Genomic DNA, 26,443 nt, shown 5'->3' on the forward strand with positions numbered 1-26,443 from the left:
ACTCCTCCCCCTGTGTGGGTATTCGAGGAAGGGCTGAGCATGCGTCTGGAAAGGACTGTGCGTATGGGTGTACGTTTGTGTGTGTGTGTCTGAGGCAGTACCACCAAATTAGACGCCATGATTAATGTCCCCTGAGATGGCGTGACATTTGATTTCCAACGTTCGGGAGGGCCGGGGGGCCGGGGATGTCAGCTAAGCGCTGACTCAGGACAAAATGTAAATCCACCTCTGGGAAAGCCTCTACATCACTGGTGACAGAGTGAGGTGCGGGTGACGGGAAAACTCCAAAGGTTAGCAAAACTCTGTTGCTGACCTCGAAGAGCCACGCTGTAACGAAATGAGCGGTGTCACGCGTAGGAACACATGATGGAGTATTGATACTTTTGTGTACAAAGTTCCTCACACAATGCAAACACCAAGCAGAAGAGGCACAGTAGTCAGTCAATCCTCTTCGGAATCATGGCTGTACGAGAGTTCCTTTAGTTACGTAAATTATACAGTGAAATCCTCAGTGCTCATTTGAAATCAAAATGATTTAAAAAAGAACCCCTCACGGGATTTTTACTCTTATAGTTTCAAATGCATAATTTAACAGATTTTACTGAGTATCATCAGGTTCTGAAATCGCAAATGTCCTGATTCAGTGACTGCAACTGCACATTTTTACAGCGTGGCTCTACAGAAAGCTATAGCTGTCTAGACTCTAGACTAGCCTGTCGACTTCTAGGTAGAATAGTCCCCAATAGCCGGCACTTGGGGAGCAATTAGGGGTTGAGAGTCTTGCTCAGGGACACACATCGACACATTGCTGGCCTGGCCTGGAATCATACCTGGGACAACCAGGTTCATGACGTCGACACACCAACTTTTTGGCTAATGCCCTAACACACGAAAACAAGTTCTTGTTATTAATTTGGTCTTTTTTGCTGTTGCTTTTGGAAATACATAATTTTTTTTTGTTGCAGAAGAACAGTTTAACATGTTTTTTTTATAGCCTACATAAGAAACTATAGTGGTAGTCAAACTCTGATTCTAAATCAGACCAAAGGTTATCATTATATACAAAAACAAAGAGGTGAAATCCAACTCTGGAGTGAATGAACAAGTGCAATTTTACCGGCGCTGCTTATCTCATCCTAAGGTACTGCATCCCACCGTAAAGAACTGCATGCTGCTTCTCTCTCTTCATTCCAAAGATGGATCCATCCTGCGGCCTGCCACTAACTCATTTCTCCGTCAGAAGCCTATTGATCAGTCTCTCCTCACTGGTGCAACTATGAGTAAATCACTAGACAGTGACAAACAGGCTGCTGGGGCTGGCACAGAATGAAGGGACTGACTGTGGGAGAGGCCTGGGCTGAAGGGAGAGCAGAGGGCACATTTGCCTTGGGTGTGGGGAGAGGGATAGAGAGAGAGAGAGCTCTGAATAATGGCCAATGCAGACCAACAGCAATATAATGCTTCCGCATTCTGGGAAAGTAGCGAGGTTCCATGCATTGTCTTTGGCAAGGAGCGACTCTGCTGCAGCAGGACACAAAAGTGAAAAAGTGCCAGTGCGGAAAAGTTCAGAGAGGTTTTTAACTTGCTTTGCTTTCACAAGGTATTGAAAGAGCCACTAAACTTAGCCATTGGTTTTCTTTTGCGGAGCTGCTTAAGTAATTTAATTGTGTGTGTGTGTGTGTGTGTGTGTGTGTGTGTGTGTGTGTGTGTGTGTGTGTGTGTGTGTGTGTGTGTGTGTGTGTGTGTGTGTGTGTGTGTGTGTGTGTGTGTGTGCGTGTGTGTGTGTGTGTGGGGGGGGGTTTCTTGGTCCTCCCCACTGTTTCCAGGTCAGCTGTAATCAATGTGGTGTAATGGCAGAGCATGCATTCCATCACCCACTATTGTTCTCAGTTAAAGGGAGTGGTGAAAGGACAGAAAGAGAAGGGATGTGTATCAATTAATGAAGAGAAATAGAGCAGGGATAGAGAGAAACAATTAAATCAGTGGTTCTCAAAGTGGGGTTCAGGAACCATCAGGATTACTTTGAGGGGTTTCCAAATGGGCCCTTACAGGTCTGTAACTCAAATGGACTTGTTACTTAACGGTTCCATTTGTACGAGCTATGGGGGCTTTTGGGAGAGGCGGCAGGTCCATTGGGGTATAGGGAGAGGCGTGTAGGGGTATACACAATAGACAAAACAAAGAACACACCGCTACTAAAATGCAGTATAGAGCGTCGCAGTTCCCGCCCACTTCCTGTTTTTTTTGGTGCCGGAAGAAAAAACTCAATGCATTTTTCCATTGACATTTCCAAAAATATTTATATCTATTAATTTAAGCCTCGAATCAAGCCATCATGACATGACATGAATCATGACCATAAACGTTTGATTCTGTGATTTTTTTTTTTGTTGAAAACGGCAAAACAAAGGGTATTTATTAAATATAGTATATCATATAATTAAATATAAAATAAAATAAAATCACAGAAAAAAACGTTTTATGGTCATGATTCATGTCATCTCGTGATGGCTTGATTCGAGGCTTAAATTAATAGATATAAATATTTTTGGAAATGTCAATGGAAAAATGCATTGAGTTTTTTCTTCCGGCACCAAAAAAAACAGGAAGTGGGCGGGAACTGCGACGCTCTATTAACCTGGGCTCATGGGGAAATTCGTTTTCCCTTAGAAAGCCCCCCCCCCCAACATCAATGGACCTGTAGCACTTGATTTATCTCCTCTGTTTATCAGAAGTAATTGTGCACCGAAAATAGCCTATCCACAATCTCACAGTGTGTCACGTCCGGTGACACGTCGCGTTGCGTCACGTTGTGAGCTTGTAGATCGGCTATTTTCGCAAGAGTATTTTATTGTCAGAGGACAGGGGAGGGATAGAGGAATATTCTCTTTCCTTGGACAACTTGTCTACTCACCCTCTCATTCTATTCACTATGAATTATTTTCTTTTGTACTCCCATTTCAGGCCATTTTAAGATGTTGATTCCAGGCATGATATGGAGCACAGAGATCAATTCATTTCCCACAGGGTTCTGCTTCCTTAAAGATGTATTTATGTGTTAACATAAAAAAACAAGTGCAACAAATGATCCATTTTTGCCGCACAGAGACAGAACACCAGTGAAGTCAGTAAAAGCTGTCACCACCTCTGGTCTGTTCCCGGTTTTTATACCGGCACACGTTTCTCAACGTCTGGCCCGTGGTCCACCAGGGGTCCAAATGGACCCTTACAGGTCTCGAACTCTGAAAGTGTACAAATGGAACAATAATATTTTGGTCTTTGGGACCCCCAATCTACACTGCAAAATTGTCAGAGTTAATTTAACTCTGAGAGTTACAGACCTGTAGGGGTCCATTTGGAACCTCTGGTGGTCTCCGGAACCGACATTGAGAAATGAGAACCAGTGGTCTATACTATGACTCTGACCCTTATACACCTTACTATTGTGTTGGCTTTCCGTGCAGTTATTCAGAATAAACCTTTATGAATATTAGAGTCCACAATATGTTTGAAATGTAATCTACTGAGAACAGTTAGCCTACATGCAACCAAATCCAACATTTTAACCAACATTTTTAAACGTAAAATAAAATGCAAAACGCTGGATACAGCTATGGTATGACCGCGGTTATCATGTCATGTTAATTGAGCATTTCTATAAAGCGCTGTTGCTCTTCATATGGATATTAACCCACAAAATGATAGAATGAATCATTAGAAAATGCAAATGTGTGAACATTTCACAGGGGTTAGCCATGAAGATACCCCATAAATCAAAATCTGAGTGCATGTCTGTGTGTGTGTGTGTGTGTGTGTGTGTGTGTGTGTGTGTGTGTGTGTGTGTGTGTGTGTGTGTGTGTGTGTGTGTGTGTGTGTGTGTGTGTGTGTGTGTGTGCGTGCGCGTGTGCGTGCGCGTGTGCGTGTGCTTGTCAAGACCATTGAAACATTAAAGTTGACAAACCTGAGTGTTCTGTGGGGTGCTGTGGGTAATTGAAATGCCAACACTTCAAGATGTCCGTTTCATGTTCACACCACTTTACAGTCCCACATCATAAGTCATTAAAGACTAAACTATTTATGAAGATGTTTTGAGGGCAATGATTTATCTAGGCGAATAATCCTAAAAGTAGTGCAGACAGATCCATCATAACCAATCCGGGCTGTTTGCTTGAATTTAGTCTTATTTCATAAACATGGCTATGAATTCATGATACAGTACATGTTATATAAAGGCAAGCATGGTCAGTGTGGGTTTATTTAAAATGCACCATGATGTCCCCAGTTATACAGTATTACAGTAAATTATGCTATCACAACCGAGGTTTGAAAACGCTCTGGTTTGTGGCCACGGGGAGCACTGGGAACAGTGCCGGTACCTAAATCTTTCAGAATAACTCAAGAATGGCTGAGCAGATTTTCACGAAACTTTGTGAAAAGGATCAGTAGGCTGCCTCGAAGAGATGATAGTCAATTTTAGGTAAAAAAGATCAATGGTCAAGGTCACAAAGAATGCCAGATCAATGGTCAAGCTCAAAATTGAGAACGGGCGGGTGGAGTTTCAAAGAACCAGTAGGTTGCCCCAAAGAGATTATTGGAAAAGGTCATGGTCAAGGTCAATATTACATAACAGAAAAACAAGAGATGTTGGTGTCCTTTCTTAAAGTAATACAAAATTAAAATTAAAAAAGGTAGAGGAAGAAGAGATGGAGAGACAGACGATTTATTGTGCGGTGCAGGATGCCTGTGATGGGTCATGATGTAGGCCTTAAGTCACTGCATGTCATTTGCGCAGGGCACTATAAAGAGATACTTGAATAAATTACACTAACACTTAGATTGATATTGTGGTTTTGAGAAGTGCCATGTTTGGGGGATTTTCCAATTTCACATCCTGCATTTTTGACAGTTTGAGAAGAGAATCTGTCACAGAGTGACAGAGACAAGACCTTCTATCTGTCACAGATGTGTAGGCATGTAGAAATAAGTCACTCTCCAATGCTCTTGTTATGGAAAATTAAACCCATCTCCCCATAGCACACACACACACACACACACACACACACACACAATAGCTATACCAAAAAAACGCTATTTTGGTTGGACTTCTTAATGTGTCTGTCACCGATCGGACAGGCAGGAAATTGTCATTGCAGCAATTTCTACATGACAATGATACGTCAAATAAATATTGGCCGCATGGGTGAGTATGACACGTGTGTGGGCCAGTGTCTTTGGAGGTGGTGGAATTGAGGACAATTGATGGAAGTAATTTGATACAGGGGCTTAAAAAAGAAAGAAAGATTCTATGTTCTAGGTCTCGCTGAAAGGTTAATTTGATAAATTCATCATGAAACACAGCAGGCTGGCCGTGCCTGCGCCCAGCTTTTCACAGGCGGCCCAGAGAGAACCGACAAAGGAGAACCGAAAAGAATGATTTGGAAGAAGCTACACTGGCACTGGCAGCACGCACATGCACTTAAGATATAGAAGAGGAAGTGGGATGTTTTGTGTGTAAATTGTAATATGGTACAGTATGGTTCAATAATGTTCATCCGGATAGAGACCTGATAAGTTCATTTTGAAATAGTAAAAAATAGGGGTAGGATAAGATAAGCATGTGCTTCATACATTTTTATTGTGTATTATATTGTGTGCTTTGTTGTTTTTATCATATTCGAAATAAAGATTCATCCGTTCATTCATGGTTCATGGAGAATAGTCTTGTTGTACTCAGGTCATGTTGCCAACTCTATAGCAAAGTCCTGTCTCTATTGGGTGAGATCCCCAAATTATGCTCTCTGACATTTCTCTGTCTGGGCAGAAAGGTCATGACTCTGGAGAAGAGGTGGGAGTGATGTGGCAAGGTGAGAAAGGAGGCACAAAGCACAGGGGACACAAAGGAAGGAAGAGAGATTTAAGGATAAATATTTCAGGCATGACAGCCGTCCTGTTTTCATTTTAGGTGTCAATCTGCCTCTGTCATTCAGAACACAGTAATATCCACAGTGTAAATTTACACCTGCCTCAATTTAAAGTTCAATTAGCACTTCAGATTTTACTGTCTGAGAAGAAAAAGGTCTCTGGTCACATTTAGGTTATTTATGTTGTTGTATATTGTGTTGTAATATGTTGTAAAGTGTATCGAGACATTCGTGTTAGCACTTTAAATAAAACTTGAACTTGAGCTTGAACTTATACAGGACTTCATCTCGTGGTTGAAGGACATCCAGCCAAAGAGGTTTTTGGAAAATTCTTATGTCATAGTTTCTTACTTTTAAAATTGAATCTAGTCACTTTCACAGAAATGTTTTACATACATGGCATATATTATACCATACTGTATACCAATTTTTCTGTTTCTTCTCACCCTGTGTGCTCACCCTCACCGGATATCGATTGACCCACAAACACTTGTTAAGAGTTCTCCTACACAGTACTTTCCCCTCCCCTGCAGTGTGTAAGCTGCAGTGACACAAGAAATCCATTTATGCTGCACCTATACGAATGAGACTGAGAAGTACTGGGGGTGGGGATTATCGGTGACCTCCTCTCACTAATCAAGAAGAATCTGAGAATTCAGTTCAGAGAATTCATTTCAGAATTCAGTTATTACGGGGCCAGAGCTCTCAGCTCTGGACCTGTTTTAATGTTCCCCTCTTTTTTCTTCTCCCACTTTTGGCAGTTCTGGCTGAACCGTGCATACGCTTTTTACGAAACTTGGCCATATGGTAGATGGTCATGAAAAACTATCAAGAAATAATTCTCACAATCTTTCGTCAAAAGGTGGCGCTATAGCAAAATGCCAACTTTGAACAGGTACAACTCATGCCCTGTTTGACCTACAGCCATGAAACTTCAATATACATATGCGTCTACTCATGATCAACAACTTTCACACTCTGACTTTTGACCTCTGACCTTTAGATCTCCCACCATTTTGAATAATATGAAAAACAGTTAAAACCTATCTCCTCCTGGGATTTTTTAGTAATCTGCACGAAACGTTTTACACATGAACTTTGAACCTATGCCGAAAAACTGATGCAAAAGATTTTCCATAAGTGAAAAAATGAAGCTTTAATGAGCCAATGAATATTGCAGTTTTATGACAATTATTCATCTGCCCCTAACACATACATGCAGACTCACATTTCTTTGAAACTTTGCGGTAATGTTGAGGGTCATTTCAAATATCACTGAAACCAATCTTACTCCAATTGGTCAAAGGGGGGCGCTATAGCGATTTTTTGAAAATGCAAACTTTAAACAGGCAAAAGTCATGTCTCGTTTGGCCGACAGCCATTAAACCTGCTTACACATGTGCCTTGACTCATGAGGAACACATGTATCACGTTGACCAGTAAGCTCCGCCCTTAGATTGTCCGCAATTTTGAGCAGTTTGAAAAACACTTAAACCCAGGATTTTCCAGCTATTTGCGTGAAACTGTATCATCTGAGCGATCTCCTTTTTCACAGGTTTTTGTCTGTTGGTCCAATGGCTTCTCCCTTAAACGCGTGCCTCACAACCTGAAGGTTGCCAGTTCAAGCCTCACATGATGCAGACTCATTTAAGTTAAATTGCAAAAAACATGACTGTATCAATGAATACATGTGCAAACGGTAAAGATAACATGAAATGCTTATTTGAGAGTATGTTTTTTCAATGTATGACGTACTTCATTGTGAAAATAGCCGATCTACAATCTCACAACTTTTCAGATAGCAACGTTTTGTGAGCTTGTAGATCGGCTGCTTTCACTGGTTTCGGTTTCGAGGAGACATACAATTTCTCTATTGGTAAATGGTTTGTGAACGAGTGATCTTAGTGTTAGTGAAACAGGGGCTTGGTTCATGACAGAAGGCAAAAGTTTATGATCTTCAACAGACAACTTCAGCCTGGATGAAGCTATAGCACTACAGGTAGTGTCTCAGCCTGTGAGTCTGAAGGTTGAGAGTTTGATTCCTGTCAATGGCAATAGGTTGAGCTGTCTGTTTCTCTCACTCTGTCTATCTGGCTCTGGTAGGTGGGTCATTACGGGGCCAGAGCTCAGCTCTGGACCTGTTTTAATGTTCCCCTCTTTTTTCTTCTGCCACTTTTGGCAGTTCTGGCTGAACCGTGCATACGCTTTTTACGAAACTTGGCCATATGGTAGATGGTCATGAAAAACTATCAAGAAATAATTCTCACAATCTTTCGTCAAAAGGTGGCGCTATAGCAAAATGCCAACTTTGAACAGGTACAACTCATGCCCTGTTTGACCTACAGCCATGAAACTTCAATATACATATGCGTCTACTCATGATCAACAACTTTCACACTCTGACTTTTGACCTCTGACCTTTAGATCTCCCAACATTTTGAATTATATGAAAAACGGTTCAAACCTATCTCCTCCTGGGATTTTTGAGTAATCTGCACGAAACGTTTTACACATGAACTTTGGACCTATGCCGACAAACATGTGCAAAAGATTTTCCATAAGTGAAAAAATTAAGCTTTAATGAGCCAATGAATATTGCAGTTTTATGACAATTATTCATCTGCCCCTAACATATACATGCAGACTCACATTTCTTTGAAACTTTGCGGTAATGTTGAGGGTCATTCCAAATATCACTGAAACCAATCTTACTCCAATTGGTCAAAGGGGGGCGCTATAGCATTTTTTTTTAAATGCAAACTTTAAACAGGCAAAAGTCATGCCTCGTTTGGCCGACAGCCATTAAACCTGCTTACACATGTGCCTTGACTCATGAGGAACACATGTATCACGTTGACCAGTAAGCTCCGCCCTTAGATTGTCTGCAATTTTGAGCAGTTTGAAAAACACTTAAACCCAGGATTTTTCTGCTATTTGCGTGAAATTGTATCATCTGAGTGATCTCCTTTTTCACAGGTTCTTGTCTGTTGGTCCAATGGCTTCTCCCTTAACACATTGAATGCCAATCGCGTAGATCTACGCGAACCTATTTAAAGCCGCAGCGTGCCAGTCGCGTAGATCTACGCGAACCGCCGATTCCCATGTTAATCGCCCAAGGTGCACTTTCCGAATTTTTTTGATCCATTTCCGTTTCCGGTTTTCGGTCGGAAACGGAATTATTCGGGTTCCGGTTTTTTCGATCGTATCCGCTTCCTGTCTGGGATCCTGTTTAAAACTCGATTTTCTCGGTTTGTTGTTTTTCTCCTCGCTGATCACTGTTTAGCGTGTATCGGCTGTAGCTTCAAGATGGCGGCTCGCATTTGGAAACTGTTTTCGCTGGACGTTTCTCACGGATCCGCTGTGTGTTTAGAACCAAATGAACGCGCACTTTTAACTTATTTAGCGAGGTCTGTGGCGACATGATAAAAACAAAAAAACAACAATAAAACGCTGGCACTGGTGAGTACATTATGAGATTAAACTCTGGCATGGAATGTGTTAAACGTGTGCTTCACAACCTGAAGGTTGCCAGTTCAAGCCTCACTTGATACGGACTTCATTAAAGTTGCATTGCACACAACATGATTGTGTCAATTAATACATGTGCAATTGTTAAACATAACCTGAAATACTTATTTGAGAGGGTATGTTTTTGCAATGTATGACATACTTCATTCTGAAAATAGCCTATCTACAATCTCAATACTTTTCAGATAGCAACGTGTTTCTGAGCTTGTAGATCGACTGCTTTCACTGGTTCACTTTTATCTTCAACAGACAACCTCAGCCTGGACAAGGCTATAGCACTATAGGTAGTGTTGCAGCCCGTCAATCCGAAGGTTGAGGGTTCGATTCCTGTTAATGGCAATAGGTTGACACGTCCAATCAATCCATTCTGCTTCAATCTATTGTTTCCATGTCTCTCTCTCTTCAATCTATTCCGTTTCCATGTCTCTCTCTCCGCCCTTAGAGTGTCTGCAATTTTGAGCAGTTTGAAAAACACTTAAACCCAGAATTTTTCAGTTATTTGCGTGAAATGGTATCATCTGTCTGACCTCCGTTTTCACTGGAACAGGTCTGTTGGTCCAATGGCTTCCCGCTTAAGTGAATGTTTCACAACACCAAGGTTGCCGGTTCAAGGCTCACTTGGTGGAGACTTCATTTAAAGTGCATTGCAAACAACAAGACTGTATTAATGAATACATATGCAATTGATAAAGATAACATGAAATGCTTATCTGAGAAGGTCTGTTTTTGCAATGTATGACATGCTTCATTCTGAAAATAGCCGATCTACAATCTCAAAACTTTTCAGATAGCAACGTGTTTCTGAGCTTGTAGATCGGCTGCTTTCACTGGTTCAGTTTTATCTTCAACAGACAACCTCAGCCTGGTCAAAGCTATAGCACTATAGGTAGTGTTGCAGCCTGTCAATCCAAAGGTTGAGGGTTCGATTCCTGTTAATGGCAATAGGTTGACACGTCCAATCAATCCATTCTGCTTCCATCTTTCTCTCTCTTCAATCTATTGTTTCCATGTCTCTCTCTCTCAATTAATGCATGTGCAACTGTTAAAGGTAACATGAAATGCTTCTTGGAGAGAGTATGTTTTTGCAATGTATGACAAACTTCATTGTGAAAATAGCCGATCTACAATCTCACAACTTTTCAGATAGCAACGTTTTGTGAGCTTGTAGATCGGCTACTTTCACTAGTTTTCGTTCCGAGGAGACACAAAAATGCCTTTATTGGTAAATGGTTTGTGAACCAGTGATCTAGAGTAGTTCGGGACACAGAGGCTTGGTTCATAATGGACGGAAATACTTATAAATATCAACAGACACTACCAGTAATTGTGTCACTTAATACATATGCAATTGATAAAGATAACCTGAAATGCTTATTTGAGAGGGTATGAAGTATGTATGACATACTTCATTCTGAAAATAGCCGATCTACAATCTCAAAACCTTTCAGATAGCAACGTTCTTTCTGAGCTTGTAGATCGGCTGCTTTCACTGGTTCACTTTTATCTTCAACAGACAACCTCAGCCTGGACAAAGCTATAGCACTATAGGTAGTGTTGCAGCCTGTCAATTCAAAGGTTAATGGTTCGATTCCTGTTAATGGCAATAGGTTGAGATGTCCAATCAATCCATTCTGCTTCCATCTCTCTCTCTTCAATCTATTATGTTTCCGTGTCTCTCTCTCTTCAATCTATTCCGTTTCCATGTCTCTCTCTCTCTCTCTCTTCAATCTATTCCGTTTCCATGGCTCTCTCGCTCTCTCTCTCCAATCTATTCCGTTTCCATGTCTCTCTCTCTATCTTTCTCTTCAATCTATTATGTCTCTCTCTCTCTCTCTCTTTCTCTTCAATCTATTATGTCTCTCTCTCTCTCTCTCTCTTTCTCTTCAATCTATTATGTCTCTCTCTCTCTCTCTCTCTCTCTCTCTCTCTCTCTCTCTCTCTCTCTCTCTCTCTCTCTCTCTCTCTCTGCCTCTCTCTCATCATCATGTAGATCGGCTACTTTCACTGGTTTCTGTTCCGAGGAGACATACAATTTCTCTATCGGTAGATGGTTAGGGAACCAGTGATCTAGAGTAGTTAGCGAAACAAAGGCCTGGTCCATGAGGGACGGAAAGACTTATATATATCAACAGACACTATCAGGACTACATATCTCTAGCTCAATGAGAAGAAAGGCAGCCTATGAGTCCAGAGGTCACCGGTTCGATCCCTGTCCCCGACAATGTGTTGAGGCGATCATGATGATCTGTCTCTCTCTCTTCAATCTATTCAGTTTCCATCTCTCTCTCTCTCTCCAGTTTCCATGTCTCTCTCTCTAGTTTCCATGTCTCTCTCTCTCCATCTCCAGTTTCCTTGTCTCTCTCTTTCTTCAATCTATTCAGTCTCCATGTCTCTCTCTCTCTCTTTCACTGGCCCCGTGTTATCGCTGCTTGCAGCTATATTATTTATTTTATTTTCCTACTGTACATACTCTAATTTTTCAAAGCTTATAGACATTTTAGAACGGCTAAGAGGAGTAGGCAGCACTATGCAGAGCAAAGTGCTTCTGACCCTCTTAGATGTTCTAAATTCACGGTTAACTACGGCCTCTTGTGTACATTTTTTATGTATTTGGTCTGGCCCCTCATTTGTAAAATAAATAAATACTTTAAAAAAAATTGCCAAGGCAGGCAAGAGCCGAAATCAGGAAAACTGTCCAAACAGTAAAACTAGGGGCAGGCAGAAATCCAAAATCCAGATACAAGCAAAAGGTCATTGCACACAGGTCAGGCAGGCAGAACAGGCCTCTGAGACCGGACTCAAGTACTAGGAATACAGAATAGAATACAGAACCCCAGACAAGGCAACAGACTACAGAAAATACAGACAGGGGCTAGATATCTAATACAGGAAATACAAGATAACACTGCTAGTGCTTAGAATTGGGCAACTACTGAGAGGGAACAGGGAATAGTACAGTTTACTGTAGTAGGAGCAGAGCTGATGCGGGAACATGCAGCAGCCGGTGTGGAGGAATGAAGGGGTGGAAGGGTCTGCAAAATAAAGTCTAACAAATAGCTGAATAAAAGCACAAGTAAATAACATGGCTTGAGCATGGACAGATTGATATCACACCAATCCACCTGCCTAGGGCCTCTCACATCTTCCAGAACTCATGGAATGTTAGAAAAACAAAGGATATTAACCATACTTAGTTGGCAAAATCAAAAACCCAGCAATGGCAAAACAATAGCATTTGCGATGCTGTAAATGCTGTAGTAGAAGGACACACAGTAAATGTAGTTTTAAAAAGAAGCTGAGCGCATAAATTATCATCCAGGCTTTTCCAATATAGCCGTAATTGGGATCAGTGAACCAATAGTATTTGTTTAGCCCATGAATTTCATTATTCAATCTCTATAATTAATATAAAACATATCATATACATTTTATTAGATGATATTCATGTGTATCCTACTTTACACGTATGTTCCTCAAATTATATTTATAGACCTTTTCAAACACTACAAACAAATTGACAATTTGTGTTGTTGACTATAGAAATGGCATAATTGCATGCAGAATTTCTGCTGCTCTGATCTTCTAATGTAAAGTAGCTGAGAGAGAATTTGAGTGTCTAATCTAACACTCTTCCCCCAAACTTGAATGAAGTGTGCTTTTGGCTTTTGAAATTGTTTATTATTATTCTCATATGGATAATAACCCTGGTGAGCATCTCTTGTTGGTGTGGTCTGAATAGCAGCAGATGGTAAAATGGGAATTATTTTGGAAATTGCACTGCTGCTTCAAATCCTTATAGCTCAAGTATCAAACAATAACAGATTGTGTAGAAGGAGAGGTTGGTCCAGCTGGCTCTGTAGTCTGTTTATGTGTCTTTTCGTTTTTGGGTGGGATCAAAACAGAGAATTTTCAATCTTTCTCAACTGCCCTCAGAGAAAATCGGCTTGCTAATGCTATTTAGATGGTAGTCACATCATTTACCACCAGTAGGTCTGTCTACCTAAGCCAACAGGAAGACACAACTGCCAAATTTAACCAACCATTGTAGACAATTATAATACCAAACACCACACTGATCCAAATTCTAGAAAAAGGAATACAAATACATTGCTGGACCAGCAATGTTTAATAAATAAAATCCTTAACCATGGCGTCTATATGAGGCCCATGTATCATACCTGAACTCTGTCCAAATTTTCATTTCCCAACTGGTGCCCCTGCTTGCTGGAACAACATTACAAACTCACAACACAGACTTGAAGCCTATTGACGCTTGATCAACAGCATTGCAAACTATTGAATACAGTGTACATTTTTAAACCGATATTGTGAAAAACCTACAATCTGAAGAAGGGTAGACACATACAAACATGGCTGCCCCCTCCCACTGTGAGTGGAGGAGACGGGACTTTAGTCCCTAATTATTATGTTTGAAAGGTCAGAGATTATCCTTCAAAAAGTTTATAATCAAAAGTTTACAGTCAAAAGTTGAGGAGGATAATAAAAATCACAAATTTCATACTTCAAGAAGTAGAATGACCTCGTTTTCTGGCAGAAAAGATGGAATGCAGGCACCTATCACTGCTCACATTTCATCTTTCTGTTGCAGGTACAGAACTGTATGGTTCAATGTCTGGCTCAAGGACACTTCACCAGGATGACTGCTATTGAGGAGATTGAACTTGGGACACTTCCTTTAAGGGACAGTCATAATCACCACCATGGCAGGCTCATGGAAAATAATATGTCTTAAGTTCCTGTGGAAACTAGGGGTTTGATTCGTCCGCGGTGCCTCCAGCTTGGTCGTGTGTCTATTATGAGCACAATTGGCTGTGTTCGTGGGAGTAAATCCGGGTGGGGAGAGAAATATTTATCGCTGCACCAGCAACTTCTATGAGCTGGGGGCGGCGGCTGTCAGCGGGAGGTGTTGAATGGTGAGGCGCTAGTACGCTGCTACACTGTCTGTCACGATTATGACATTTTACCTGACGATTATTGTCACTGAATGAATTGCGATTAACGATTTAATTGTGTTTCTGTCATTGAACATTGGAGAATATGAATAAAAAAATACATTTCTGCTTGCCTTTTAGGATTTGAAGTTGCACAGGGCAGATATGACAAATAACCTAAATATACGACTGACATATTAAAAAAAACACTAAATAATTAAAAATATTAATAGTGGAAATAGCCGATCTACAAGCTCACAAGGCGTAGCGTCATGACACGTTGTGAGCTTTAGATCTGCTATTTCCATAATGTTTTAGGTCTGCTTATTGAGGTGACTTTTTTGATTAACTTGTTAAGCAGTGTTGGGTATCAGTAGCCTACAATACAAGCGCAAGTACCACAAGATGGCGATGTTCGACACATGATGAACCTTTGCAACTGATGCATAATTGTAGTCTAGGGATAATTTGCCTAGCAATCTAGGGGAATTCAATAAATGCTTTACTGCTAATATACTGAATATAGCCTATCCTCATTATATTAATTATATAAGTTTTGCATATTAGGTAGTTAATTAAATTAATAATTCTCTCTCTCTCTCTCTCTCTCTCTCTCTCTCTCTCTCTCTCTCTCTCTCTCTCTCTCACACACACACACACGCACGCACGTCTGTAACCTTTTAATTAAGCTACCTTTAATTGAATAGACCTGCTTTAACCCCACTAATGACTGTCGGGGGAAGCTTGATAAAAGTTGTAAAGGTCTCAATAGTCTGCACTCCGCTGGACTGGAAGACAGTGAGAAGTTTAAAGTTAAAATGACATTTTCAAAACGAACCTATTCAAAATAATTGTGATATAGCCTGTAATATTTAATTTGCAGCATTGGACCCTAACATTTAGACTATAATGGCCGTAGTCGTGAACTGAGTAGCCTACGAATCAACCTCACAAACTTGGATTCTTGTTGCTGGTGGAGAAAGTATAGCTACTCACATGTATTACTTAAGTAAAGGTACCAATACTGCAACGTAGAAATACTCTGTTGCAAGTAAAAGTAAAAGTTCAAAATTCACTTGAGTAAAAGTACAAAAGTATTGTATCATTATGCATGCAGAATGTGCCGTTTCACAAGTTTTTAAATGTATAAAAATCTTTTGAAAATAGCAGATCTACAAGCTCAATGCTCACCATGCAAGCATTGTGAACTTGTAGATCGACTAATTTCAAATGGCCCGAAATGTATATAGGGCTGAAATTGTTAGCCTGTATGTTTTTTAAATCAAAAAAGGTCAAAATCTACAAAGTAGGCTAACTAACAAAAGTTTTCATATAATTGTTGTGTAGTAAAAGTAGCCTACAATATTTTCCTCTGAGATGTAGTAGAAGTAAAAGTACTGAAATTAGAAATACTCCAGTAAAGTAAAAAAAAAAAAAACCTCAAATTTGTACTTAAGTCACTACATGTACTTAGTTACTTTTACACCACTGCCAGGCTCCACGAGGCTGCTCTGCCAATAGGCGCAGCCCGCATCCAGACTCCAGCTGAGCGGAGCCGGAGCTGGGGAACACGGAGGAGGAGAGGGATGTGAAGAGAGGAGGCTTACGGGACCGCTGCGGTAGACAGTGGTGCCTCATCAGAGTATCATCTATCATCACTAGAGGCTTTCATCTTGGTTTATTGAATTTGGCCCTGAAGCGATTGATTACAGGAGTAATCAGTAATTACTGTGTGTGGCTACAGGACTCACTCAGCAGGATTTTACCCGAGACGCAGGTGTATGTTATTTATTTAAGTGACACGCCGAGATTCCCGGACTCTCTTAGCTTTTATCTTAGTGGGGTGTAGGCTATTAGCCTACTTGTACAATGTTGAGTTAAAGAATGAATGCGTTTGGAATTCTGCCGTGGAATCCCGAGAGGACTGGTTGAGCTTTCAACTGCACGGAGACCCACTCGATGCCTTTATTTGTGAATCACGCGTGCTTTGCAAAGTAGCCTAAAATCACGAGTGTGGATCTAGAATCACCGAGAGGGCTGCCACTGAAAAAAAGTCTCCAGACGGAATGAGAATCATTTGTTTTGCCTCAGTCCGCGGGAGCGCGCTCATCACTCGGCGGGAAACTTTGTGATTTGGAAGATGACAGCGCACCTCGCCTCCTGTGTACAGAGTCAGACAGACCGTAGACTTCGTTAGCCTAATTAATTACACCCCGTAACACAAATAGATGGTCCTCCATTGGAATTGTGGTGTGTGAAGAGAATGTGTTTCCAACCCGGAGACCAGCAGCGCGGCTGGAGGGGAGAACACCGAGGGTCAGGATCACTGGCTGCGCGGACCACAGGTGTTCTGTGTGAAAAGGTAGGCTATGGCTAATTGGCAAATGACTTTTTTTCAGTCACAATGCACTTAAACCCCATATGGGTAACCGACCGGAGTATGTGACACAACAGCATTGTGAGCTTGTCGATCAGCTATTTTCAGCAAAAGCTTTCCCCACAATCCAATGCTGTGGTTTAACTGGTTGAAACGTTTTAGTTTTTTTTAATTGTTATTATTATTATTATTATTATTAATAATATTTAATAAAATATATCAGCCCTTCAAACAATTGTACATTTTAAAGCAACTGTTTCCACACACAACCCTATATTGATCTGGATAGCCTATATCAAAATACAATTTCGATAGGCCTAGCCTATATTTTGATGACTCCAGATAGCAGGTGTTCTGACAATAGGTGGGCATTAGGGACATCTGGGCACTGTACAATTGGCTATTTTGTCCAAAATGTAAAAAAAAAAAAAATGGTCTCAAGTAATGTAAAGTATGCATGATGTGAACATGCACGGTACATCACTATCTGGCTTGTTTGCAGTTCTCTTACATTAGGCTACAGTAATGTTTCATATAGCCTATGATGGATTAAAATGTAGGCTAATATTATTATTGCTAAGACTTTTATAAACAGCACAGTACTGAGAGCAGAGCACTCTCTCTCTATCTGTAATATCTGTCTGTCTGTCTGTCTGTCTCTCTCTCTCACACACACACACACACACACACACACACACACACACACACACACACACACACACACACACACACACACACACACACACACACACACACACACACACACACACACCCACACCCACACCCACACACACACACAGGCACAGGCACATACGCGCAAACACACGCACGCACGCACGCACGCACGCACGCACGCACGCACGTACGCACGCACGCACGCACGCACGCACGCACGCACGCACGCACGCACGCACGCACGCACGCACGCACACACACACACACACACACACACACACACACACACACACACACACACACACACTGTGACTAATGTTAATATTGGTTACCCTGAGACCTACTTTAGCCCCCCAGTGATTTGCAAGCATATTCTACATCTCTGGCCTTCATATGAAACTGAGCCAACAGGAACTCATTCAGATTAACTCCACTCCACCACCCTGTATTTGTGAATAATTTGTCCCAAAAATGTGCGCTGTAAGTGAATCCGTTGCATTGACCTCGCTTTCCATCTCTTTCCGCCCAGTGACTCCAAGTCCAAAAAATGCCGAGCTGTGGATAGAGAGCCTGCTGCCCTGCGGGCGGAGTAAACCTCACCCCGCCTCCCTGTATCCCCACCCCCGCCCCACCCCACCTGTCCCTTCCCCCTTCCCCTTTCCTTGTCTGCTCTGACTCTCTCCCTGTCCACTTCCTTCGCGCAATCCCGCCCCGCTCCATTCCCTGCTACTCCTCTGTCCTCCTCTGTCCCACCTTGCGCCAGCCTCCCCCCCCCCCCACTCCCCCACCCACCCCCCCGCAGCCCACATGCAGGCCAAGAAGCGGTACCTGCTTGTGTCTGTGGGGGCCGGTGTACTCTTGCTCGTCTACCTGTGGGGGCTGCAGATCGGCGAATTCCAGCAGCAGCAATCGTACCAGCTGCAGTCCCAGCTGGACCACCATCACCGCCTGCAAGATTACCAGTATTACTACCAGGAGCACCGCCTCCACGACCAGACCCACGAGCTCTACTGGCCCCAACCCCGTCCCCAGCCACAGCCCCAGGCCCTGAGAAGCCCTTCAAGGCAGCCCAGGCGCTGGCCAGAGACAACCGACCCGCTGGAGCCGTACCTGGAGGACGGAGAACAGGAGGTAGGACCGAGGGAGAATTCCATTTTCTTGGTTGGGTTGGAATGTGATTAACGTAGAAATACATATTACAGAATGGACTTTTCCACTCAAAGCAACATGACGCCTTTCCACGTCAAACATGGGAGAGCGATTAATCAAGCCACGGGGGCCTCCACGTTGTTTGATATGAAGAACTCCAGGCCGGGTTGCCTACCCCCTGGGCCCGAAAACGTTGGAAGGCAGTCATAGTCATTTGGAATGAGATCTGAAAAATCTGACTGATACATCTTGATCACATGACCCTAGAGATAATGTGTACCAATTTGTGTGAATCTGTAGGAGTAGTTGCAAAAAGTGTGTTTTGAAGAAAACGCACTATGGCAGAAAATGTAATCTGGCACAAATAAATTGCAAATCCAGAGGATTTTTGTTTTCATTGTACGACCTACGTTTCAAAAGTTATAGGCCCAAATGTGAAGTGGGCTGTTGTAGTGCCACCATGAGGAGGTTTGAAGAATTTGGGATGGAGGTTCTTCCTTGGCTTAGTGGGAATGTGCGTGCAATTGCTGGGAAAGTTTCCCAGCAATTGGCACTGCATTCATGATTTGTGGTATTTTGTGCAAAAGGGGCGTGGCTTATTTGGGGAGTTGCGTAATGATCCAAGTAATCCAAGGGGAAAATCATTTTATTGTATGATTTGCGGTTCATTTTGTACAAAACGGGCCACTCCTGCAAACTTTGGAATCCAATCTTAGCCAATCAGGATGGAACATGACAAATCTGACAGATCTGTCTTGATCGCGAGATAATGTGTACCGATTGGCGTGGTGAAAAACCACACCAATCTGAGTAAAATAAAATAAAAATGTGTGCAAAATTCTGCCTCCTGGTGGCGCTATAACTGGCCAATGTGAGAAAAAAAAAGGTTCTTAGTTGGCCTCCAGGGAGTGTGCGTGCAAAGTTTCACACCGATCAGGCCAACGGTGCCGGAGATTCTTCCTTGGCCTGGTGTGGATGTGCCTGCAAAGTTTCACTTTGAAAGTATCAAAGTTTCACCTGCAGTTTTTGGAAGCCAATCTTAGCCAATCAGGATGGAATATGAAAAATATGAAAAAGACAGATCTGTCTCGATCACATGACTTTAGAGATAGTGTGTACCGATTTGCGTGATGTTTGGACAAAATCTGTAAGACTGTATAAAAAAATCGGCATCCTGGTGGCGCTATAATTGTTTCACAGACAGACGGACGCACGCACAGACGGACAGACAGGGGCGAAAACATAGTCTCGGCCAAGCCTTCGGCCTGGCGGAGACAATGAAGATGTGTTGGTTATTGTAACCACAGCAATAAGAGTCATCTGAAGTTTGCTTATGACGTATCTATACTTTTTTTTATCTCTGATTACTGACAGTCAGGAAAGCACAGAACAGTAGAGTAACACAGAGAACAGTTTATATTGATATTTAATCATTCTCCATGTGCATGTGTGTGTGTGTGGCATTGTTCATTCCCGCAGGAGGACAGTCCTCGGCTCCACCACCAGCACACCTCGCCCCGTGAGCGGCGGGCGATCCGTGACAACATCTACAAGAACCGCCGCTGCCGCATGGAAACGTGCTTCGACTTCAGTCGTTGCCAGCAACACGGCTTCCAGATCTACATCTACCCTCCCCAGCGGGGCGAGGAGATCTCTGAGACCTATCAGAAAATACTGTCCTCCATTGAGGAGTCTCGCTTCCACACCACGGACCCGTCCCGGGCGTGCCTGTTCGTGCTGGCAGTGGACACTCTGGACAGGGACCAGCTGTCGGCGCGGTACGCCCAGAACGTGCGCGCTCGCATCCAGAGCCTACCCAACTGGAACGACGGCAGGAACCACCTCATCTTTAACCTGTACTCTGGCACCTGGCCAGACTACACGGAGGACCTGGGCTTTGAGGTAGGCCAGGCCATGCTGGCCAAGGCCAGCGTGGATGTGGGCAACTTCCGGCCCAACTTTGACATTTCCATCCCCCTGTTCTCGAAGGATCATCCTCTGAAAGGAGGGGGCAAGGGTTACTTAACGCTCAACGACATGCCGCCTTCCAGGAAGTACTTGCTGGTTTTTAAAGGGAAGCGCTACCTGACCGGTATTGGTTCCGAGACCAGGAACGCTCTGTATCACATGCACAACGGGGAAGATATTATTCTGCTGACCACCTGTAAGCACGGCAAGGACTGGGAGAAACACAAGGACGCCCGCTGTGGCAGGGATAATGAAGAATACTCACGGTAAGATCTCCTTTATTTATTATTCTCCTTTCCTGCTTTTGAGCCTTTCTTGGTTTAAACAGCATTGCCTTTGATCATCCATACCTAATTTGTATGATTTTCTATGATCTTTGCTGTCTTTGCCAGTTCATGCAATGTTATGTGGCTCACAGGAGAATACCTTAAGGGTGATTTATAGGTAGTTGTGCCAAAAATTGCAGATTTACCAGCTCACAACACGTTGCGTTAAACGTAAATCGACAATTTTCGGTGTGCAACACTGGCATGCAGCGAGTTAAGTGAGTCCTTGCGTTATTGTCTCATGGTAACACTGAGTGGTTGTGTTACTGCTGTTGATTATTACATCTGTTGAAATGTCACTAAACCTCTCCTGTTACTGAGAGTGCAGAGAGCAGTACCCAGGTCAGGTTCTATGCTCAGAGCAAAGTTTAGTAAAGCACTTTCATTTTTGAAGCCGGCTGGCTATGTATATTATGACATTTTTCAATTGCCATGGGAGATGAGCTTTGCTGCCAAGCCCCATGCTGTACTATGCAGGGACAACGCTCACACACAAAGGTGTGTGTGTGTGTGTGTGTGTGTGTGTGTGTGTGTGTGTGTGTGTGTGTGTATGTACGTACGTGTGTGTGCGCGTGTGCGTGCGTGACAGAGGCAGAGAGGGTTGCAGGCAGCGGAGGCATCAACTGTTGAGAGCTTTGTCAGCTCAGCAAGTCAGTCGGAAGAAAAGTATTCTGAGCCAAAGAGACGAGTTCACCTTTTGAAAATGTTTTCCCCCTCAGAGAGCTAACAGTTGAAAGAAAGGAAATCAATGTTGTGAAGAAAGGGATGGGAACAAGATGGAAAATCTCTTTCGCTTTCAGAGTGTGTTAGCTGTAGAGTTATCTGTTGCATATTTTAGATTCATATACAGGTTCAGACAGCCAAAGGAACAAACACTTTAGATCCATCCAAAACAATATTTCAAACCCTGTGTGACTATTGGACTGGTATTACTCTGAAAATGTACGATTTGTGTAGGACGTCCTGATAGCATAATTTCAATTTGACTATTTAGATGCTGATTACAGATCAAGTGGATAGAAAGTACGTCTCCATGTTTTTATGGATATAATCATCCAAGTGTTTAGTTGAAATGTGGTGGCTTGGCACATGGTTACTCATTTTCATGATCAAACTATTCAACACTGGTACCCTGGATGGAGTTGGATAGATTGCCATCATGGAGGAAACCACTCTCAAGTGGTTACAATTACAAATGCACTGGATTTAAGTGATCACTCATATGCAAAGAACATTGGTGCGTCCAGTATACAGTGAACGCTTCACTCAAAAGGTTGCATTATATATACTTAATGGTTTTCAAAGGCCAAATCAGTGAAACAAACGTAAACAAAAGTGGAGATGTTTTTATTCTCTAGGGCCTTTGATATGACTAACATAGACAACAGAACAGATACATGTTTTAAACTGTATTTACATTACTTTATGGGCTGTAATAGGTTTGTTTAATTTGGAAGACTTGTAAATTGGAGAAAAACAGACCTATTATGGTAATTTGATTTATGATGGTTTAACCCATTAAAACCAGGAAAGCATCTGTGTCATTTAAGATTTTTTCGTTGGCTATTCAAAAATAGCATATATACAAGCTCACAGCTGCGAGCTTGTACATCTGATATATTTTTTAAAAAACTGCTGATTTAGAAGGCATCTTGTAGAATAGGCCTCTGTCTTAATGGGTTAAGATCAAAGTCTTTAAGAATGTATGTGAACATAACTCAAATGTATATTCAAAACAATCCCGGATTAGGCCTTTAAAGTCTTTACATTCAATCTGAGGTTGTACTGACGCCGTCTGTTACGGCATCTAGACAGAGTTACGTTGAGCCGATACTGGCATCTCTCAGTGAGGCTTCCCAACCAGGAGAAACCGTCAAGGATCTCCAAGCTCCACAGCAGTCGATAATGTGCCTCCAATTGAATTAAGCTGAGACCAGGGGGGGGGGTTGTTTATAGATATAAATCTCACCTCCCGCTGAGCAGAGCCCAATGGCAGTCAGGCTGCTCTACTGTACACAGATAACAGGCTGCTGAACAAATTAGAGCCACACTGTATTGCATCCCCAGCGTGTCTCCCTAAAGAACGTTTTCCGTATCGCAGCGTAATGGCTCAATTTACGGCGCACAAGATAAGTTGCTCGATGGAGTCTGCTCCCGAGGTTTTTGCTGCGGCTTTCAAAACATTGAGACATGAGAGGGGGACAGGATGGAGAACGGGAGAGTCAGAGAGGGTGGCTCTGTCTGAGAGAGAGAGAGAGAGAGAGAAAGAGAGAGAGACAGAGAGAAAGTGTGCGTGTGTGCGTGTGTGCGTGTGTGTGTGTGTGTGCGTGTGTGTGTGTGTGTGTGTGTGTGTGTGTGTGTGTGTGTGTGTGTGTGTGTGTGTGTGTGTGTGTGTGAGATAGAGAGAGAGGGAAAGAGGTGTCCCGCTGGCATGTGCTATTGATTGAGTGTTAATAAGTGAGGAACAGAGAGTACAGCCAGGGGAGGGAGGGAGCGAGAGAGAGAAAGAGAGAGTTAGGGAGAGAGAGGGAGAGAGGGAGGGAGGGGCATCCTGCTGCTCAGTGGTATTGATAGAGAGCTAATAAGAGAGCATCCCCGCTGGGTTCCATGTGTACTAAAGCTTCCATCTCACCTCAGAAACGGCACATTCCCTGCCGGGCTTTAATCACAGACTTTTCTCTCTCTTTCTTTCTCTCTTGCTTTCTTTTCTCTCTTGCTTTCTTTTCTCCCTTTTTTTTTTCTCTCTCTCTCTCTCTCTCTCTCTCTCTCTCTCTCTCTCTCTCTCTCTCTCTCTCTCACTGTGTCTTGATCAGAGAGGCAAGACACCTTTACAAAACAGCAGCAGACAGCTGGGGTGTATATTACAATGCTATATACTGTACATGATTGTGTAAAACTAAGAACAAGAACACATTTGTCCAAAGACAGGTTCTTCAAATGTAGTATGGTACCTTATTGTTGTGTTCCGTAGTCTTCTGTCCTCTTCCTTTGTTCTCTGTTATAGATAGATAGATAGATAGATAGATAGATAGATAGATAGATAGATAGATAGATAGATAGATAGATAGATAGATAGATAGATAGATACATGGATTGATAGATTGATAGATTGATAGATTGATAGATTGATAGATTGATAGATTGATAGATTGATAGATAGATTTATTCTGATGGCTCTTCAGCTGTGGGTTGAATGGAACTTCAACTTCGGTGGTACTGGAAAGCTCTACATTTTACAGTTGTTCAAGTTTCATCTTCATCACTCATGTTGGAGGTATACTATGATGAATATCAGAAACAAAACATTGTCGCACACGATTCAGCCCCTTGTTTACCTCAAATGTCTATGTGTGAATACATTTAGCATAACGCAAAACAGCCTTGCATTCACACAGAGTTCTCTGAGTGCTCGCTGGCAGAAAATACCAATAAAATGCAGAGCTCAGCGAGGTTGGAACACTCAATTGGTTTAAAATAACTACATTTTAAGCAATTGCAGCACAGGTATTCAAGGAAATTGGCCTTATTTTAAAAATGTAGCAATGCGGTCGATAGTTTGAGTGCACTTTATTTTCTTGTTATTTTTCTTATCTCAGTTTTCAAACATACAGAGAACTAGATACGGTCAGTAATAAAGCCCAAATAAATTAAATAATGTATGTGACATTAAATTAGTATGTAGTCCTTGGGAGTGGGACTGATGGGAAGCTTTGGTTAAAGATCTTAAAGAATGTCTTTAAAGACTTCAAATCAAGTCAAGTTAATCTTTCATTATCTCTCAAATACAAAGCAAGTTCACACCGGTTTTAATCAATGAATGTCTAGAACAATGTGTGCAGTCAGTCAACGCACACACGTACCCGCACCCGCACCCGCACACGCGCACACACACACACACACACACACACACACACACACACACACACACACACACACAGGCACAGGCACACACACACACACACACACACACACACACACACACACACACACACACACACACACACACACACACACACACACACACACACACACACACACACACACACACAATGTAAGCACACACTCTAACCATCAATGGCCTGGAGATTATGTATGGATATGGAACGCAGCGTGAAGCAATTAAACCCCTCTTGTTTTAAAATTGCTGAATACAAGGCACAAGTTCTTAGCATCGATACAATTGATTCTTTGCAAGGCAATACGATTTTAGATCGATAAAAGTCACACAATACGATATGTTGCTGTTAAAATATCGATATACTGTAGTTGGATAAATCGATGCATCGATACTGTATCGTTACTCCAAATTACCTTATCGGTACGTTGTGTCGTCAGCATAGGATTGGTAGGATACATTGTCACTCTGTATATATATATATATATATATATATATATATATATATATATATATATATATATATATATATATATATATGTACTGTATGTGTGTGGTGGTGTGTGGTGTATGTGTATATATATATACATACAGAGCAATGCTATAAACATACCTGTATGAATATGGGTAGGTGTGTATGTGTGGGTGCATGTATGGGGACATGTGCAGGTATGAGTGTATAATGTGTAATAATGTATACGTATGTAAGTACGCCATGAGGCGTGCTTTGTGTAAAAAATAAATAAAAGGAAGAAACGAGAGATGTAAGACTCCTGGGTAGGGCCAGACAAGCCTAGTGCTTCTCCCTAACCCTTTTTCAGACTCTTGGACACTGCTGGGAAAATAGTGGCGTTTTGTGAAATGTACTTCTCTAGGCTACTGTTCATAATGTCCATTATCCGAAAATAAAAAAACTGAACTGAACTGAAATGAACTGAGATACGCCTACATCATTTTGAAGTCTAATGTCAATGTGTCAATGTCACGTCCTCAGTATTCTTTCTGGGGATTCGGTGGTTTTAGTAACCTGAGGTGCAACTCTATTTCCAACCCCTAACTGATGAAGTGCAAGTGAGCCCTTGAGATATCTTCTGGAGAAAAAAACAACCCCAGTCTCAGCTGCAAACATTAAAATGTACAAGTTTTGCCATCTCCAAGTTTTTCATTTATCTTCATTAGACATTCAATTAGGCTAGTTATTACAAATGTAATTTGTAACTTTTGTGAGTGACACTGCGGAGTGTTGTTAACTTGTACTATCCGTCTCCAGCAGAGTAATAACTTGTCTAATTTAATATATTGTTTGACTTTCGTGTTTAAACTTTTAGGGAAATACAAAATCTATGTACTGTAGTTTTCCCTTGTGTTTTGTTGACATCTCTACTTCAGTGGTTCTCAAAGTGGGGTCCAGGGACCCCCCCAAATGTAGCCTTACAGGTATGTAACTCAGAGAGTGTAATTGTACACTCTCTTTGAAAAATAGTTTGAGAACCACAGCTCTACTGTTGTCCACACATTTGGGAGCTGGGGCTGGGATTCAAGACCTCAGTATCTTTTTTTAATCCATATAGTATTGTAGAATCAACTTTGCCAGCTTTCCTCAAATTTGCATATTTTCTCTATACACCATTTCTTCTTCTTCTTCTTCTAAT

The 26,443-nt window shown here is 42.0% G+C and overlaps 1 protein-coding gene across 2 annotated transcripts in view; it reads left to right on the top strand.

The window, feature by feature from the left end:
• Positions 1-18,260: 18,260 nt before the first annotated feature.
• Positions 18,261-26,443, top strand: part of LOC308103841 (exostosin-1) — a gene marked incomplete at both ends in the record, with an annotated part of 287,013 nt that continues 278,830 nt past the window's right edge. Inside the window, 3 exons of one of the 2 annotated variants that reach the window (XM_080454021.1) lie at positions 18,261-18,364; positions 18,509-18,584; positions 20,082-20,836. In XM_080454021.1, coding sequence (XP_080310147.1) covers positions 18,261-18,364; positions 18,509-18,584; positions 20,082-20,836 — 935 coding nt within the window. Of the gene's footprint in view, positions 18,585-20,081; positions 20,837-26,443 lie in introns of both variants that reach the window. The other variant, XM_080454020.1, reaches the window with a different exon arrangement.

The sequence above is a fragment of the Gymnoscopelus braueri genome (assembly GCF_963280865.1).
Source record: "Gymnoscopelus braueri genome assembly, chromosome: 16".
NCBI lineage: Eukaryota > Metazoa > Chordata > Actinopteri > Myctophiformes > Myctophidae > Gymnoscopelus > Gymnoscopelus braueri.